General features: G+C 44.2%; 1 protein-coding gene across 1 annotated transcript in view; it reads left to right on the forward strand.

Moving 5' to 3' along the window:
* The window catches only part of SRRM1 (serine and arginine repetitive matrix 1), a 98,604-nt gene extending 92,073 nt beyond the window's left edge, over positions 1-6,531 (forward strand). The window contains 3 exon segments of the mRNA XM_033954892.1: positions 1,423-1,636; positions 3,772-3,981; positions 4,981-6,531. Of these exon segments, the coding sequence (XP_033810783.1) occupies positions 1,423-1,636; positions 3,772-3,981; positions 4,981-5,085 (529 nt within the window). The 3' untranslated portion in view covers positions 5,086-6,531.
* Positions 6,532-18,403: the final 11,872 nt, after the last annotated feature.

Below are 18,403 nucleotides of genomic sequence, written 5' to 3' on the forward strand. Positions count from 1 at the left end.
TCTTAACCTGGAATGGTTTCCTTCAAAGTTGACTTTTTTTAAAGAATAAAATAGATTTTAAACTTTTTAGTGAGAACAGAAAATCGAAGTGGAAAAGTTTCCAGTTTTATTCAGTACTTGGTATACCGTCTATCAAAGTATACCTAGATGGTTTACAACACTAGTTTAGGGGACAATAAAAAGAAAAAAAGGGGGAGCTTTCATAGTTAAAATAAGAGTGGGATAGACAAGACCGAGATACTTGCTGACACCCAGGGGGGCCGGAGGATAAAAATACATCGAGATAAAAAAAAGGAGGTAAAGAAAATAATCGAGAGAGGGGGTCGTTTCAGGGAAGTGGTTTTTATTCTTTGCCAGTGCGGATCACGTTTGCTAAGTATATGGTCTCTTCTCAACTTTGGTAGGCATCTCTAAATAGGAAGGTTTTGAATTTTGACTTGAATTTATCCAGAGACCTCTGGAAGTGCAACTGGTTTTCTGCAAATATACACACTTGTTAGATGTGGATTATTTGTGCATTCTGTTATCAGTGTGCTAATATGTATACTTGAGAAGAATATGTAACTCTGAATAGGTAATAGTGAATTAATTAGGTCAAATACAAGTTTTTTTATGTCTATAGCAGTGGTTCTCAACCCTATCCTCCCCCAGCCAATTAGGTTTTCAAGATATCCCTAATGAATATGCATGAGAGAGATTTGCATATAATAGAGGAGACAGGCATGCAAATATGTCATGCATATTCATTAGGGATATCTTGAAAACCTAACTAGCTGGGGGTCCCCCAGGATAGGGTTGAGAATCGCTGGTCTATAGGATCATCTTTTGTCATTTCTACAACCCTATTGAAAAATCACCTTTATTTCTTCCTCTCCCTGCCCCAGTGCTGTTAGAGCCATATTAAATGCTAAAGAAACCATTAGTATTGCAACTTATATTCATTTAGTCAAGTGCTAGAATGAGAAAGTAGTAACAGTCCAAACTGGAGGTAGTCGAAAAATCCACAGCAAGAAAATATCAGAATGTCCAGCAGATCCCAAAGGAGTTTAATTAGATCATTATTTCAATTGTTTCTAAAAATGCCCAACATGGGCCACATTTCACCCAAATCATGGTTGCATCAGGGGTAACATTTCAGTTGGAAGAATGCTAAAGTCACATACTCTAGCAACACACGTAATTACTCGGAACAGATCAGGTGCATGTGGCATAATGTACAGTTAATTCTTCAGAAAGCAGTGAATGACAGTGGCTCATGGAAAATATATTCGCCTCTCCCTGACTGTAACAGCTGCAGGTCCAGAGGGAAGCAGTGACCTTCATCTACCTATATTACTTTTGAGATTCTGATAAGTTGTAAAGTAGTAATAATGCTTGAAATGAACAATAGCCTCAAGCACCAATTCTTTATTTTTATTGAAGGGCATCACCAAGTCCACAGCCTGTGAGGAGAGTGTCTTCGTCCAGGTCCATGTCGGGATCACCTGAGCCAGCACCTAAAAAACTACAGCAGCCACTGCCGCAGCCGCCACCACCTTCTGCAACATCTCCTTCCTGCTCTCACTCAGCCAAGTGGTCCCCTCCTGCCCCTGTGAATAAAGCCAAAAGCGCCTCGCCAAGCCCATCTCCGTCAAGGGTTTGTATAGCTCTATAAATGAAGCCATTGTGTTTGTGTGGAAGGGAAAATTTTGAATTGTATTTCATACTTTGCCTGCTTGTCCAAGAATACCAACCATTTAACTCTTAGCTGTGTTTTTAAAGAATATTAAGAAAAGGAGAATTAAAATTGTGATGAACATTTACCAATGTGCGGCAGCAGCTAAGAAAGCAAATAGAATGTTAGGAATTATCAGGAAAAGAATGGAAAGCAAAGATAAAAATGTTATAATGCCCCTGTATCACTGTATGGTATGGCTGCACCTTGAATACTGTGTGCAGTTTTGGTCGCCATATATGAAAAAAGATACAGCGGAATTAGAAAAGGTACAGAGAACCAGCATGGAGAAGAGACGGCTCAGGGGGTGATATGATAGAGGTCTATAAAATACCGAGTGGAGTAGAAAAGGTAAATGTGAATCGTTTGTTCACTCTCCAAAAATACTAGCACTAGGGGGTATGCGATAAAGCTTCGTAGTAGTAGATTTAAAACAAAGTGGAGAAAATATTTCTTCACAAAACGTGTAATTAAACTCTGGAATTCGTTGCCAGAGAATGTAGTAAAATCAGTTAGCTTAGCGGAGTTTGAAAAAGGTTTGGATAATTTCCTACAAGAGAAGTCCATAGGCCATTATTGAGATGACTTGGGCAAATCCTCTGCTTATTCTTAAGGTAAGCTGCATAAAATCTGTTTTTCTGCTTGGGTTCTAGCTAGATATTTGGGACCTGGGTTGGCCACTGTTGGAAACAGGATCCTGGCCTTGATGGGTCTTCAGTCTGTCTCAGTATGGCAATTCTTATGTTAACCACAGTCTAAAATATTCATGCTTAAATATCTAAAGACATCAAGGCAGCTGTAGTTTTCCTCTCTGCAAAGGAAGATGTATCAGACTTGCTTTAGTGGAAGAATCTATTTGGCTTTTGCATCAATCTAGCCAGTGCTAAGTGATATTCTGGTGAAACATTCCAGCTCTGGCTGGACCAAGGAGCAGACTTGGGACTCTGGTTGGTGGATGGGGTTGCAAAGAAGCACTTTGCTGCCAGGTCATGGGATCCACCTTAATAGGCTGAAGGACAAGAACAAATTTAGAATAGAAAAGTAGGCATAAAAATAAGGATTATGTACCAAATGAATTATTGGAAGACCTTTTTATTACTAGTGCTGTGACAAGACAGATTCAAAACCAGCTATGATGTCTGAATTCTGTATCCCAGTTCTTTTCTACTATTTTTTAGAACAAAAGTTGCAGTTTTGAGGGTGGGTTGTTTTGTTTTATCTACTGGTCGAATATAAACCAACCCAAATATAACCGAGTTAACCTTTTCTCCCCCCCCCCCAAAAAAAAAAAAAAAAAGGGGAAAAGGGTTGATGCGAATATATACCCTGGGGGGGAGGTTAATATTCAAGTGAAGTCCTGCCAGGTTCTGCACACTGTTCCCCCTCCCTTGCTGCTCTGCATCAAGTCCCCTTACTCCCTTCCCTGCCCTGCTAGTCTCTGCACCCAGCACCTCTCCCTGCCAGATTCTGTACTCTTTCCCCCCTCCCCTCCCTATGCCTTGCAGGCCTCCACTGGGCCTGCCATGAGTACTGATGGTTCAGCAGTGGCTGGGACAGGAGGGATCCCTCCTGTCCCAGCCATTTCTAATTATTTTTATCTCACTCCTACCTTCCCCGCTTACCTTAAGTATCCCTGCTGGTCCAGTAGTGAATTGCAGCAGGAACGGCCTTCCTTCACGTGCTGCCCGTGCAGAACTGCTAGCTAATAGACTGCTGCAATTCACCACTGGACCACCAAACTATGTAGAGCTGTACTGAATAACATATTTTGCTATTCGGCCAAATACGAATAATGAAAAAAGATTATTCTGCTGAATATAAATAATCGGTGTTGAGCTTTAACATAATAAAAGAAATAACGTGAAATCAGAGATCAGGTGTTTTCATTTTGAATATATTACAGTCGAGTCTGGATTATTCATATTCAAATTTAAATAGTGTATTTGGGGCTGAATCAAATATGAATATTCTGTACAGCCGTAATTGAGAGGATTGGCTTAAAGCAAATAGCGTGCACAAATTGTCCTTGAGAACTGACTTTTTGATTTCCCTTTCAGACTTCCGACCAGGAAGGCGGGGGCAAGAAAAAGAAGAAAAAGAAAGAGAAAAAACACAAAAAAGAGAAAAAGCACAAGAAACACAAAAAGCATAAGAAGGAGAAAGCTGCTGCTGCCGCCGCCGCCGCCACCCCCACCGTTGCCGCAACCGCTATAACAACGTCCTCCTCTGAACTGATAGAACAGGAAGCCGAGGCAATACCCAAGAAAGTAAGGCTGGTAAACTTGGGCTCCTTTTACAAAGGTGCGCTAGCGTTTTTAGTGCGCACTACCTGAAAAGCTACCACCTGCTATTCCGCACATTAAGGCCCTAATGCACCTTTGTAAAAGGAGCCCCTTGCTCCCTCATCAAAGCACCGCTGCGGTGATCTCCATAACGTTGAGAAACCAAAAGAATTCATTCTGTCGTCATGACAGTCACGTGGATTCTGAAGGATTTTTCAGTTATAGAAGTGTTGTACCATCTAAATTGTTTGTTTAATCAATTTGATTTATATTTCATCCTCCCCAGAGAGCTCAGAACGGGTTACAAGATGCAGACAATTAGACAAAACGAACTATAGTGGAGATCGTTCCTCAAGCATATATGATGCCAATATGTCATATACAGATGTCAATAATGCCCTTCGGAATAAACCCATTCGCTGCCCCCCTGAATTTATAGTTTGCTAAGGAACCCTCAATATGCCTAAAGTCTCAACAAGTGTCTCCAAGAACATGACAGGTGGTTCATTAATCCAGAATGGAAAGGGCCAAGCTTGAAAAAATCACAATGAACCACTTCTAGATGTCCATTCAGAGCCGCCATTTATTTATTCATTTGGTTTTAAATCCCGTCCTCCCCAAACAGCTCAGAATGGGTTACAGTTTACAATCACAACATTATAACAAACCTTGCATAATTTAGAGGAATCTTGGATAGGTAAATGGCTTCACAATTTTATGATTCTTTTTGTGCATACATTTAAGTTCTTTCTGGTGTGTTTTTCCTTTCCTCTTGCCATGTAGTTGTAATTCCGACGGACAACTTGAAGTTACACTGCAGTGCAAGAGTTATAAGATGAGCAGATCAGTTTTGGTACATTGCCATTCATTTGTTGTTAATGAATCTGTCTTCCGTGTATTTGTCCTTTGAGCCATTGGCGCTATTAATTTTTCAAGGTGATGGCCTTTGATCCACAGTGTAAAATGCTTCTGTTTGCTTTGTAGGAGTCTGAAAGCGAGGCAGAAGAAAACCTTGATGATTTGGAGAAGCACCTGAGGGAGAAGGCATTGCGCTCAATGAGGAAGGCTCAAGTTTCCCCGCAGTCCTAGGCACAGCCAACTGGAACATTTTGTTATAAGGAACATTCTATTTGGTTGTACTCTGAATTCGATTTCAAAATTGCTAAACTGTATTTAAGCTTTAGGATATAACAAGTTGTTGTAATTGCTGGGTTGAGGTTCACCATGTGACAGCAACAAAAGCAGAAAGGGCATGGGTTTACCATGAAAAAGCTGTCCACTGTGTATTTGTGACATTTTTGTTCACTTGACATCTTCTCCATCATTTTGGCCATTGTAAAAGCCAGTGGTCTCGAAGAACTTTTCAGGCCCATTTTAAATAGAAAAAAAAGGTACCAAGATGTATTTAAACACCTTTGCTCATGTCATTTTTTTGATAGTTCCACCCCACCACCTCTCATCCGACTCCACAGTACAAACCTCCTGTACCTTGAAGGACTATGCTTTTGGATATCTAAATAACACTTTTTACAATTGCTTGTTTTTCAAGTGAATTTAGGCAGTGTTTCTAGGTAGGACTGTGTGAAGGGGACACATGTTGGCTACCAGGACACTTTGGATTTGTATTAATGCAACGCGTTGATTTGGAACACTGGAATTTCATTTGTATTTTATTAAAGGATTTCTTTTTTTTAATGGGGAAGGGCTTTGCCTGGGGTCAGGAGATGTTCCTTCAGTTTGGTTAGTGTCATGCCCCATTCATATTTGGCTCATCATTCTTTTGGATGGTATAAATATAATCTTTGCAAGATGAATGACCTGACCATTCATTGCCTATTGTCATGTTTATTCCATGATTTTGATTTTTTTTTTTTTTTTGAGGCCATAAAAAGCTTGTGGATTAAAACATTTTTCTTTGTTTCCTAGTGCATTTCTTTCATGCCTTTGTTTCTATCTAACCCTTAATTTTTGCAGCCCCAGAATGGCTATCACCACACATTCCTTCTTTGTTAGGGACCATATTAATCAATTCAGTGGTAGTTAGAGAGGGAATTTATAGTCTGTCTTCCTCTTTTGCCATCTGTTCCTGCTGTGTGAAGAGTGGAATAGCCTGATTTGTGCTAAGCATTGGCTAAGGTTGTTCTGAACTTCAGACTGTATCTCTTGTTATATGGGATAATATCTAAACTGAGTATCCTAAATTTGAGTTGCTGGCTGAGCCGGGAACGTCTGGTATTGCCATTCATTGGTTCCTTATAGTACTGTACAGATGTAAAAGGAAAATACATTTTCCTCTTTATTATGACTTGAATTAACTTGCTTTATTACTGCATTCTTATCATTTTAAGATACTTGGTTGGAGGAGGATTCTCCCAACATTCCCCTTTGTAAAACCATTCTTAATGTCAGAGAGTGGCAGCTCCTGTGATTTTGATGTGAGTGGGGCCCAATGGAAGATGATACAAAAACCACAAAGATTTTATTCTGTAATAACTGCAAAAGAAACATTAAATGTTAAATTTCTAAAGAGGTGTACCCTTGTTCTCATGAGCATATGTTTAATTTGGTAAGTAAAAGTATAGTGGTGGGACAAATAAATGTTTTTCTCTTCTGTAGTTGCAATATTTTGGCAAATACTGAAATCCCTTTTTAACTGAAAAAAATTACCCCAGGCAATAACACAGGATGGTAAATATCTAACCTTTACATTTATATATTGTTGAGAAAGCGACTTTGGCTTTGGCTTTCAGTTTCTGGTACTGTAGGTAAGTGATGCTTAATGGTTGCGTCAGAGGAGAAGTTTTAAGCAGCAGTGTGTGACTTTTTTAAAGCCTCGGGCAGCACCTCGGAGACAAGAAAAATGAAACTTGCCAGCAAAGGGGAAGGGAGGGAGGGGACTGCCGGATGGCGGCAGTTGGGAGGGAGGGGACTGCTGGACCACACAATCTTTGACCGCGCATGTTCCTTCACTTAACTATGGAGATAAGGCCATTCACCGCTCCACGGGGCAGTGAATGGCCTTGTCTCTGTACCTGCGGTGACCACTTATTTTTTCTTCTTGTTTCGGCGGGTAAGCCGCAGGTAACAGCCACCGTGTCGTTCTCTAGTTTAATCCCCCTTTTCTTTCTGTACACCGCTTAGAAATTTGATTAAGCAGTATAAAATTTTTTTTTATAAACTTGAAAAAGTAGCTGGTGTTCTGTCCCCAGCAGATGGCAGAGCTGAGCAATCATAATTCGGCTGCAGATGCGGTGCTGTTTCCTAACTAGCTCTTTAGAATGAGGGGTCACACTCTACTGCTCTCCTTGCAGATTATGAGTAGGGGTGATGGAGAACAGGAGGAATTACCCTGTGAAATGTCTGTTGAACCCAAGCACAATTCTGGGAAATTCTTGTGTGAGTTCTGACAACTTATCTAGCACTTTTATCCTGTTTCCCCGAAAATAAGACCTACCCTGAAAATAAACCCTAGCATGATTTTTAAAGATGCTCCCAATATAAGCCCTACTCCAAAAATAAGTCCTAGTTAAGATCAGTCCCTGACTCCATCCTTACCCAATTCAGCAACCCCCCCCCACTCCAGTAAGACCTGCATATCTCTGCTCTGAGGCCTCCTAAAGCAGCAGCGCTCTGAACGGGCTGTTTCGCGGCCTTCCCTGCCGGGAACTTTCCTCTGCTGATGTCATCAGTGATGCGGCAGAGGGAGGAGCTGTGAAGCAGCCCGTTCAGAGCGCTGCTGCTGTTTTTGGAGGCCTCTGAGTGGAGGTATGTCTCTCACGATGGGAGGGTCGGTGGGGTTCTGCACAGGGGGATGGGAGGGAGGGATAGAAAGATGCAACACAGGGGGATGGGAGGGAAGGATAGAAAGATGCAACACAAGAGGATGGGTGAGAGAGGGAGGAAAGATGTTGCACATGAGGGGGGGGATGGAGGAGAGGAAGAGAGAGATTGTTGTACATGAAAAAAAAATGACATCCCCGAAAATAAGCACTAATGTATTTTTTTTTTTAAACCCAAAATTAATATAAGACATTGTCTTATTTTCAGGGAAACACGGTATTATTTGCTCTGCATCTTGAAGTTTGTCTGACAGATTTTCATTTCAAGTTTTAAGTTTAAGTTTTTTAAAGTTTTATTACGATTTTATATACCGCCTATCAAGGTTATCTAAGCGGTTTTACAATCAGGTACTCAAGCATTTTCCCTATCTGTCCTGGTGGTTCTCACAACCTATCTAACGTACCTTGGGCTATGGAAGATTAAGTGACTTGCCAAGGATCACAAGGAGCAGCGTGGGGTTTGAACTCCTAACCCCAGGGTGCCGAGGCTGTAGCTTCAACCACTGCGCCACACGCTTAGGTTAGATTGTAAACGTGCAACCGTAGTAGATTAGGCTGTTTTTAGAAGCACTATTTGCAGTTTATACAATAGTGAATGTAAGAACTCGATTGTACATTTGTTACACAGGTAAAATGAATGGCTTCCCTTCTATTCATAGACTTGATGATGTGAAATTGAGCTTATTAGATGACTGAGACCAGTTGAAGGTGGAATTCAACAGGCATGCTTGGCCTCCTTCCTATGGATAGACATCAGTGCAGCTAACAATTAGGTCTGGACCCTTTTTATCTTTACCTCACAGCAGTTTGCGCGGGTATGGCGCAGTGGTTGGAGCTACAGGCTCAGCACCCTGGGGTTGTGGGTTCAAACCCCGTGCTGCTCCTTATGACTCTGGGCAAGTCACTCAGTCCTCCAGAGCCACAGGTGCATTAGATAGATTGTGAGCCCACCAGGACAGATAGGGAAAATGCTTGAGTATCTGATTGTAAAACCACTTAGATAACCTTGATAGGCGGTATATAAACACCTAATAAAGCTTGAAACTTCTGGTATAACTTAAACACCTTTTATTATCCCAGGACAAGCAGGCAGGTATTCTCACTAGTGGGGTGACGTCATCCAACGGAGCCCTGATGCGGACATCTCACAAGCATACTTGCTTGTAGAAACTTTTAGAAGTTTCGAGTTGCCCACACCGCGCATGCGCGAGTGTCTTCCCGCCCGATGCACTGGGCGTGTCTCCTCAGTTCTTTCTCTTCCGCGGAGCTGAGAAGTTTGCCTTCGAAACTCTCTGCGCGAAGTTCCTTTACTTGTGCCTTCTGTGCCTGTGGTTTTGAGTTTTTTGGAGGCTCATTATCGTTGGCTCACGTTGCGTTTTATTGTTTTTTTTAAAAAAAATTATTTCGACCGGGCAGGCCGTGGCCCCGCGGCTTCGACCTTGCGGCGGAGCTTTTTCGGCCTATGTCCCGGCCTGTTACCGGTTTTAAAAAGTGTGTCAAGTGCCAGCGCGCAATTTCATTGATGGACCCTCATCGACGCTGTCTTCAGTGTCTGGGGCCTCAACATCTTCCGAAATCATGCCGGCCTTGCTCCACACTTACAGCACGTGCTTTTAAGCGTCGCTGTATTTTGTGGGAGTTGCTGTTTAGCATGGCAGCGTCCCCGGTGCTGCCTTCTTCGCAGAGCGCCACGCCTTTGACTTCCGATTCAACATTTTCGGCCTCGAGTCTGCTCAAGCCTGCCCCGTTCGTGCCGGCTTTGACTCAGACGCCTGCTGCGGTGCCTTCCGCTGTCTCAGGTCAGGTAGCGCAGCCTCCAGTGGTGCTCAAGGTGCCCAAGGCCTCTAAGTCCAAGCCCCCTGGCGGTCGAGTTACCAATGTCCGTGCGGGAGGTCCCATTGCTGATGCAGATCCCTCTTTGCCGGCTTTGTTCCATGCCATGATGGAGAAGCGATTTATCGAGCTCTTTACCAAGATTGGGCCGACGCTTCTCTCCCAGATCCAGCCTGGGCACACGGAAGCTGTCCGGATAGAGCTTGGGGGTCCTACCGACCTCAGGAATGTCACACTCGAAAGGGTCGAGCCCTCCCCACATTTTTCCCACCTCCCCAGGTTTTCTGTGTTTAGAGGAGCCTCAACAGTACGCCTTCCACCGATACTGACACTGACTACAGTTTAGATCATGTGGGATCTGCTCTAACTTGATACTGTTGGCGAGCGGTAAGAAGTTTAAGAAAAGACAAGAAATAAACTGCGCAGAAAGTGGTCTCGAGGCTGCCGTTTTTGTATGGCGTTATTGTACGTGGGTTTTTGATGCATTTATTATGAGAGCTTCAAAAAAGCAGCACAAGTGCATTTTAGATGGGTGCCGAGCAGGGATGTGGCTGGTGGATGCACAAAATGTTCCGGCCGCCTCGAGGGGGATCCGACTTCGAGTGTTGGTGTGTCCAGCTCTCCTTCGCTTGCACACTGTTCATTGGCAGGAGGTGTGGGTGACACCCGGGCCTCACCTGCCGCCCATACCGGGGTTTCCTTGGCTGCCAGCGGTCTGGTAGATTTGGGCTTGCAGACTGCTGGTGAGGCTGGGGTTTTCCCTTGTCACTCTGGCTGCTAGCTATGTTTCTGTTGCGGTATCGAGTTTGGTTTCGGTGCCATATTCGAATTCAGGTGTCAATTTAGCGATGGCACTTCCCTCAGTTTTGGCAGGAAATGAGTCCATTTTGCCCACTGCCTCAGGCGACCTTGCTCCTGTTGTAGAGAGAAAGGAACAGGTCTTAAATGTGTCTTCTGCTAATGCTATGATTTCTAGATTGCCGCCAGGATTGTTGGGCCCTGAGTTTGTTAGCCCATGTGCATGGCTTATTTACAAGCGGCTAGGGGTCCTACTTCGGTTCCGGGGGTCGTCTAGGAGGTTTTCCCTTCCATAGACATCCTTTCAGTCTCCTGCTAACGTTACCTCTATTCGGCCCCCTCAGCCATCGTCCCAGCGGCTGTGGGTGTCTTGTGATGAGGTTTCTTTTCTAGCTGATCCATTTCCTCCAGATGGAGACTTGGATCTTGGAGGATTTTTCCAGATCTGTTGGAGGGGGGTCTGATGTTTTGGATAGAGATTTTTTCTGAGGGTACCAGTTGGTGAGTACGCATACGTTGTGCGCTTTTTTCTTCAGAAAGAGTTGCAGGAGCTCATTCTTCAGGTGTCTTCAGTTTTACACTTTGAAGAGGCAGCTAAAGACCCCTTCGTGTGGTGGACCCTCTTGTTAAAGGGATCTGGTCAGCATCCTGCTTTTTCCCTATGCATCAGGATATTCTGGATGTTGTTCATGCTCCCTGGAACATTCTGGACGTGCTTTTATGATTGCTGCAGTTCGTGGCCAGACTATCCCATTCCAAATGAGGCTAGAGAACTTTTAGTTTTTCCTGCAGTGTCTTGGCTTTTGTGCGCAAACATTCTACGCCAGTGAATAGCAGTTCAGCCCTGAGGGATCCTCAGGACCATAAGATGAACGCTCTTCTTACACACAGTTTTGAGATGAGCTGCCCTGGCTGTCAAAGTGGTGAATTGTGGTGGGCTTTGATCCGGTGGTCTGCGAGAGTTCTTGACTGCGCAGCGGCTGACTGGTCCTTCATGGATCAGGAAATTCTTAAGATTTTGCTGGGAGCTTCTTTTCTCTATGATATTATGTATTAAGATCTGTTGGGTGCCTCAGTCTAGTTCATGGCTCTAGGTGTGAGGGCCTGCTGTACCCTGTGGCTTCACAATAGTCGGCGAATGTGGCATCTAAGGCTAAGCTCAGTGAGTTTCCCCTTTTGGGGCTCCTTTCTCTTTGGGAAGGAGTTGAGTAAGCTGCTGCCAGCCTTGAGTGTCTCTAATGTGCCTAAGTTAACGTATAAAAAAAAAATCAAACAACCCCGCAACCCAAATAAACCCCCCAAAACTCCGCAGGACCGACCTCACTAGGTTTTCGTGTGGTGGTTCTGCCTGGGGATGTTTGGGTAGATTTCAGTTGCGGGAGTGTTGCCGGGGACGAGCTGAGCTCATACCAGATCAGTGAGTCCTGAAGGTGTTTCACAACGGTTATGCTATACAGTTTTTTCAAGTCCTTTTCCAGATCGCTTTCTCTCCTCTCCTTGTCAGGCAACTTGGAAGAAGAGGAATTTTCGGCAGATACTGCTCAGGTTGCTGGACCTCAAATCAATAATCCTAGTGCCGCCTCAAGAGATTGGCACCAGCAGGTACTCCTTTTACTTCGTGGTGCCCAATAAAGAGGGGTTTATTGGCCTATATTGGATCTCAAAGGTGTCGACAGAGCTCTCCGGGTTCCATCTTTGCTTTCTGTAATTTTGGCTCTCCAGCCTGGGAAATTTCTGACTCTCAACTTGACGGAGGCCTATTTGCATGTTCCTATTCAGGCCTTTTATCAACGTTTCCTTCGCTTTGCGGTTTTGGGAGAGCGTTCTCAGGTTTGTGCACTTCCCGTTGTTCTAGCTATGGTGCCTTGCACCTTCACCAAGATTATGGTTGTGGTGACAGCTGCCTTGTGCAAGGAGGGCATTGTGGTGCACCCCTATCTGGACAATTGGTTGATTCAAGCCAAGTCATTGCAGGAGAGCTCCCAGATTACCTGGCCAAGAGTCAGTTGACTCCATCTCAGCGCTTGGAGTATCTCAGCATGCTTTTCGACTCCAACTTGGGGAGAGTTTTCCTTTCGGAGGCCAGGGTGTGCAAATTGCAGATGCAGATTCGCTCTCTGATGGATTGCTGATGTCCGCTGGTGCAAGACTTTCTGCAGGTCTTGGGGTCCATGGTGGCTTCCTTGGAAGTGGGCTCGGGCTCACATGCATCCTCGTCAATATGCACTTCGGCGGTGGTCACCACAGATTCATGATACTGGGGGGTGGGGGGAAGTTCAGATTAGCATCTGGTGGCAGGAGGAAGTGGGCATCCCTTCTGCCTTTTTTTTGGGGGGGGTGGTGAGGGAGGGAATGGTTCAGGGGTGGCACCTGGCACAGGAGGGGCTGCCATTGCCACGAGGGAGTGATTATCCCTCCTGCCAATTTTTTCTTGCATGGGGGGAGCCTTGGTCTCTAGTGCTGGCACGTCAGGGAGGGCCGTCATCAACGGGGGTGTTTGTGCTTTTTTCTTTATTTTTAATGGGGCAGATATTGTGCATGCAGAGTATCTGTGCCCATTAAAGTAGTGAGACAGTCGCTTTTTTTCTTAACGCTGTTTTTCTACATTGCCAGGCGATGTTAGTACATCAATTGCTCTAGTAGTTTACATGGGGTTTTAATATTAAATAGGTTTTAATATTAAATAGCTAATTTGCATGGCCGGATCAAAAAATGGGCGATCGAGGAGAAAAACACATGGTGAGCTGTTTTGTGCATTGAGTGAGCAAATGTGATAGTCGCTAAAGCAGTCAAAACTGGTTTAGCTACGATCGCTGACTTCAGTACATCTGAGACTGTACCCACCTTATTTGGGGCTGTGACCCTGCCCTGAACTACAGAGGTGTGTCATTGTGTTGCGCCATGGTGGGGGTCGTAGACATCTCTGCAGCCATGAGAATGGAGTTGCAGCCCAAAAAGATTGATAAGTGTCACCCAAGGGTGTCCAGTACTCTTTACACCATTCTTGTCAATTATATGCAAATATATTTCATGCATATTTAGTATGGGTATCCTAACAACAAAATGGGATGATTTATCTATCTAACATTCATTACATGACAATAAATAAATATATACTGCCCATTTAAATCAATTATTAAACACATTAAAATTTTACAATACAGTAAACATAATACACATAACATCATTACATTAAATTTAATAAGAGGGCATTATATATTTATTTCTTATCCTAACAAACCTGTCTGGCTGGTGCTATTCCAATCCAGGTGTGAGAAAGGGTTAATAGGGATGTCAAAATTAAGTGCTTTATATGGCATTTCAATCCTTCAGTTACAAAATCAATATCTTACTTTAATCTGGTAAATAATAAAAAAGCACTCATTGTTTACTGTTACCCCAAAATGAATGACCTGCTGCAAGGCAAGAGTCTACATGCTGCCATTAAATTACACTGCAGTCACTATTTGTCTTGAATTTATGGTGGATGTATATGTAGGTGAAAGAATCCCAAAATACTTCAGGCACACAGAATGGCAAAGGAAGGGGGTGGAGCGAGGAGCCGATGCTGATGTCATGAGGAAGGGGGGTGGAGCCGATGCTAATGTCATGTAGAACATTGTTCTTCAACCAGCAGCCCGAAGCTGTGCTCGGGGACAACGGGACAGGTGATCATTTCCTGTCCCTACCTGTCGCGTGCAAAAAAAAAAAAGCCTCCCTCCTTCCTTTCCCCGGGTCGGTTGCTATCTTACTGCCCTGCTGCTGCTAAAGCCGACAGGAAGTCTTCTTTCCGACATCAATTCTGATGTCGGAGAGGACATTCTGGGCCAGCCAATCGCTGCTTGGCTGGCCCAGAATATCCTCTCTGATATCAGAATTGATGTCGGAAAGAAGACTTCGTGTCGGCTTTAGCAGCAGCAGGGCGGTAAGATAGCAGCCAACACGGGGAAAGGAAGGAGGTTGTTGGGTTTTTTTTGTGTTTTATTTATTTTTTTTTTTTTTGCAGCAGGGAGGGAAGGAGATAGGTAGGCAGGCAAGCAGGCTGGCTTTGGCCAGGGAGGGAGGTAGACAGGCAGGCTGGCTTCGGGGGTGGGGGTGGGACAAAGTGATGAAGGCAGTGAGAGGGATATAGGAAGGAGGCACTGGGGGTACTAAGGACATAGGAAGGAAAGAGGGAGGGAATAGAAAGGGACAATTCTTGGGCCTGAGTGCAGAATGAAAGAAATGAAAGAAAGGATACACAGACAGAAGGAAACGCAACCTGAGACTCATGAAATCACCAGACAGCAAAGGTAGGAAAAATGATTTCATTTTCAATTTAGTGATCAAAACGTGTCAGTTTTGAGAATTTATATCTGCTGTCCATATTTTGCACTATATTTGTCTATTTTTCTATAGTTACTGAGGTGACCGAGCTCGCGGAGATGGGGCGGAAACGGGGTTTTTAAATTTTAGTCCTAGTAGTTTGCCGGTCCACAAAATAATTTTTTTATTTCTACCGGTCCATGGGTGTAATAAGGTTGAAAAACACTGATGTAGAACACAGCAGTTTTGATCTTGGATGGAATCAGCCTCTAGTTTGAACTAAAAGTGAACAATGTTACTTTACAGCCATGCAGAAGTCTGAGTCTGGAAAGCAAATGTTCTCTTTTAATCCTGCCATTTTTGCTGGCCTAACAGTTGGAGTGGATTTATTGTATTTTTATATTACACATTGATTGGCAGGGGCTAGCTCCCTTTTTTAATTTCTCAGTCCTAAGATCCAGTTTTGACAGAAGTCAAAGTTATGTTTTCTTATTAACAAGTCTGTATTACACTTCTCCCTCCATATTCGCGGAGATAGGGGATCAGCATGGCTGCAAATACAGAAAAACCGCAAATAACCTTTTGTATGTTGTTTGCTGTTTTTCTGTAAAATCCCCCCCCAAAAAGACATACAAATGTGAATAAAATTATCTGTTCCTGTCAACAAAGTGCCGCGATTTCCTTTGTACAACGCTGAGAGGATTGATTTTTCTCTGTATCGCTGGGAGCTTCCTTTGATGTAAATTTGGGGGTGGAGCCTGTGCATGAAAAACCACAAATAACTGAAACTGCGAACAACGGATAAGTGTAATTAGGATTTTTAAATTCCACTGAACGTTAAAAGAGAGAACATAAGAACATAAGAAGTTGCCTCCGCTGAGGCAGACCATAGGTCCATCCTGCTCAGCGGTCCGCTCCCGCGGTGGCCCATCAGGCCCATTGCCTGAGCAATGGTCTATACCTATCTGTACCCCCCAATCCCTTTTTCTTCTAGGAATCTATCCAAACCTTCTTTGAATCCATTTAGTGTTTTCTTGTCCACAACAGCCTCTGGAAGCGCGTTCCATGTATCTACCACCCTCTGAGTGAAAAAGTACTTCCTAGCGTTTGTTCTAAACCTGTCCCCTTTCAATTTCCCCCAATGCCCCCTTGTACTTGTGGTGCCCCTTAATTTGAAAAATCTGTCTCTGTCTACTTTTTCTATGCCCTTCAGGATCTTTAAGGTTTCTATCATGTCTCCTCTAAGTCTTCGCTTCTCCAGGGAGAAAAGTCCCAACTGCTTCAATCTGTCGGTATATGGGAGATTTTCCATTCCCTTTATCAGTTTGGTTGCTCTTCTTTGTACTCCCTCAAGTACCGCCATGTCCTTCTTGAGGTATGGCGACCAGTACTGGACACAGTACTCCAGATGCGGCCGTACCATTGCACGATACAGCGGCATGATAACTTCCTTCGTCCTGGTCGTAATACCCCTCTTAATGATACCCAGCATTCTGTTTGCTTTCCTAGAGGCTGTGGCGCATTGCGCCGATGCCTTCAGTGTTGCGTCTACCATCACTCCGAGGTCTCTCTCCAGGTTACTAACCCCTAGTGGTGTTCCCCCCATTTTGTATGTGAACATCTGGTTCTTTTTCCCCACGTGCATGACCTTGCATTTTCCCACGTTGAAGCTCATCTGCCATTTTTCGGCCCACTTTTCCAGCTGCGTTAGATCTTTTTGGAGCTCCTCGCAGTCTTCCTTGGTTTGAGCCCTGCTGTATAGTTTGGTGTCATCTGCAAATTTAATGACTTCACACTTTGTTCCCGCCTCTAGGTCATTTATGTAGATATTGAACAAGAGCGGTCCCAGCACTGACCCCTGCGGAACTCCGCTCGTGACCCCTTTCCAGTCTGAGTAGTGGCCCTTTACGCCAACCCTCTGCATCCTGTTTGCCAGCCAGTTTTTGATCCATCGGTGGACCTCCCCTTGTACCCCGTGGTTCCATATCTTTTTAAGCAGTCTCTCGTGTGGCACCTTGTCGAAGGCTTTTTGGAAGTCAAGGTAAATGATGTCTATAGATTCCCCTTTATCCACTTGGCTGTTCACTCCCTCAAAGAAGTACAATAAGTTTGTGAGGCATGACCTACCCTTACAGAAGCCATGTTGACTTGGTTTTAGCTGCCCATTTTTTTCGATGTGCTCACAGATGCCGTCTTTAATCAGTGCCTCCATCATCTTTCCCGGAACTGAAGTCAGGCTCACCGGCCTGTAGTTTCCCGGGTCCCCCCTTGCGCCCTTCTTGAAGATGGGCGTGACATTTGCTATTTTCCAATCCTCCGGGATCTCTCCGGTTTTTAAGGATAGGTTGCATATTTGTCGAAGTGGCTCCGCTATTACGTCTTTTAGTTCCTTGAGTACCCTTGGGTGAATGCCATCCGGACCCGGCGATTTGTCGCTCTTTAGTCTGTCAATCTGCTTGAGTACATCCTCTTGGCTTACCTCTAAGTTGACCAGCTTATCGTCTTGGTCTCCTATTACGATCTCCTCGGGTTCCGGAATGTTGGTTATATTCTCCATCGTGAAGACTGACGTGAAGAACTCATTTAACCTGTCAGCTATCTCTTTCTCTTCTTTTACAACTCCCTTTCGGTCTCCATCGTCCAATGGTCCCACTTCTTCTCTCGCCGGTTGCTTCCCCTTGACGTATCTGAAGAACGACTTGAAGTTTGTTGCTTCCTTTGCTAGTCTCTCTTCGTATTCTCTTTTTGCTTTTCTAACCACTCGGTGACACTCTTTCTGGCGTTCTTTGTGCCCTTTTTGGTTCTCCTCTGTTTGGTCCTTTTTCCATTTTCTGAACGATGCTTTCTTGTCGCTTATCGCCTTCTTCACTGCACTTGTTATCCACACTGGGTTTTTTGTTCTATTTTTTTTGCACCCTTTTCTGAACTTGGGGATGCATATTACATTACATTACATTACATTAGGGATTTCTATTCCGCCATTACCTTGCGGTTCAAGGCGGATTACAAAAGGTTAATTTAAAAAGAACAGAGTTACAATGATTAGCTAGAGATGTAGATTGTAGGTCTTATAAACATTTTGCGGGTTGTTGAGGGTTAGGTGGTTTGTAAGAGAGTTAATAGGTGGTCATAGTGGAGATTCTTTTGTTGTGCTTTGTGCTTCGTGCACAGTCTCCTTGAGTAAGGTCCAGGCTTTTTCTACGGATTCCGTTTTCCCTATGTTGCCTTTGAGCTTCTTTCCCACCATTTTTCTCATGGCATCATAATTTCCTTTTTTGAAGTTGAGTGCTGTCGTTGTGGTTCTTTTCCCCTTTGTTGATCCAATTTCAAGCTTGCACTGGATCATGTTGTGATCGCTGTTACCTAGTGGGGGTAATACCGCCACCTCCTTTGCTGGCCCCCCTAGTCCGTTGAAGATTAGGTCAAGAGTGGCATCGCCCCGTGTTGGTTCCGTGACCAGCTGCTCCATGAAACAGTCCCTCGTGACTTCTATGAATTTTGTCTCTCTTGCGCAGTTTGAGTGCCCAATACTCCAGTCTATCCCAGGATGGTTGAAGTCCCCCATCACCACCACATTTCCGCTTTTGCATACCTGTTTCAGTTCAGCCTCCATCTCCTGGTCGATTTCTTCC

This window comes from Geotrypetes seraphini, chromosome 8, assembly GCF_902459505.1.
Source record: "Geotrypetes seraphini chromosome 8, aGeoSer1.1, whole genome shotgun sequence".
In the NCBI taxonomy this organism is placed as follows: Eukaryota; Metazoa; Chordata; class Amphibia; order Gymnophiona; family Dermophiidae; genus Geotrypetes; species Geotrypetes seraphini.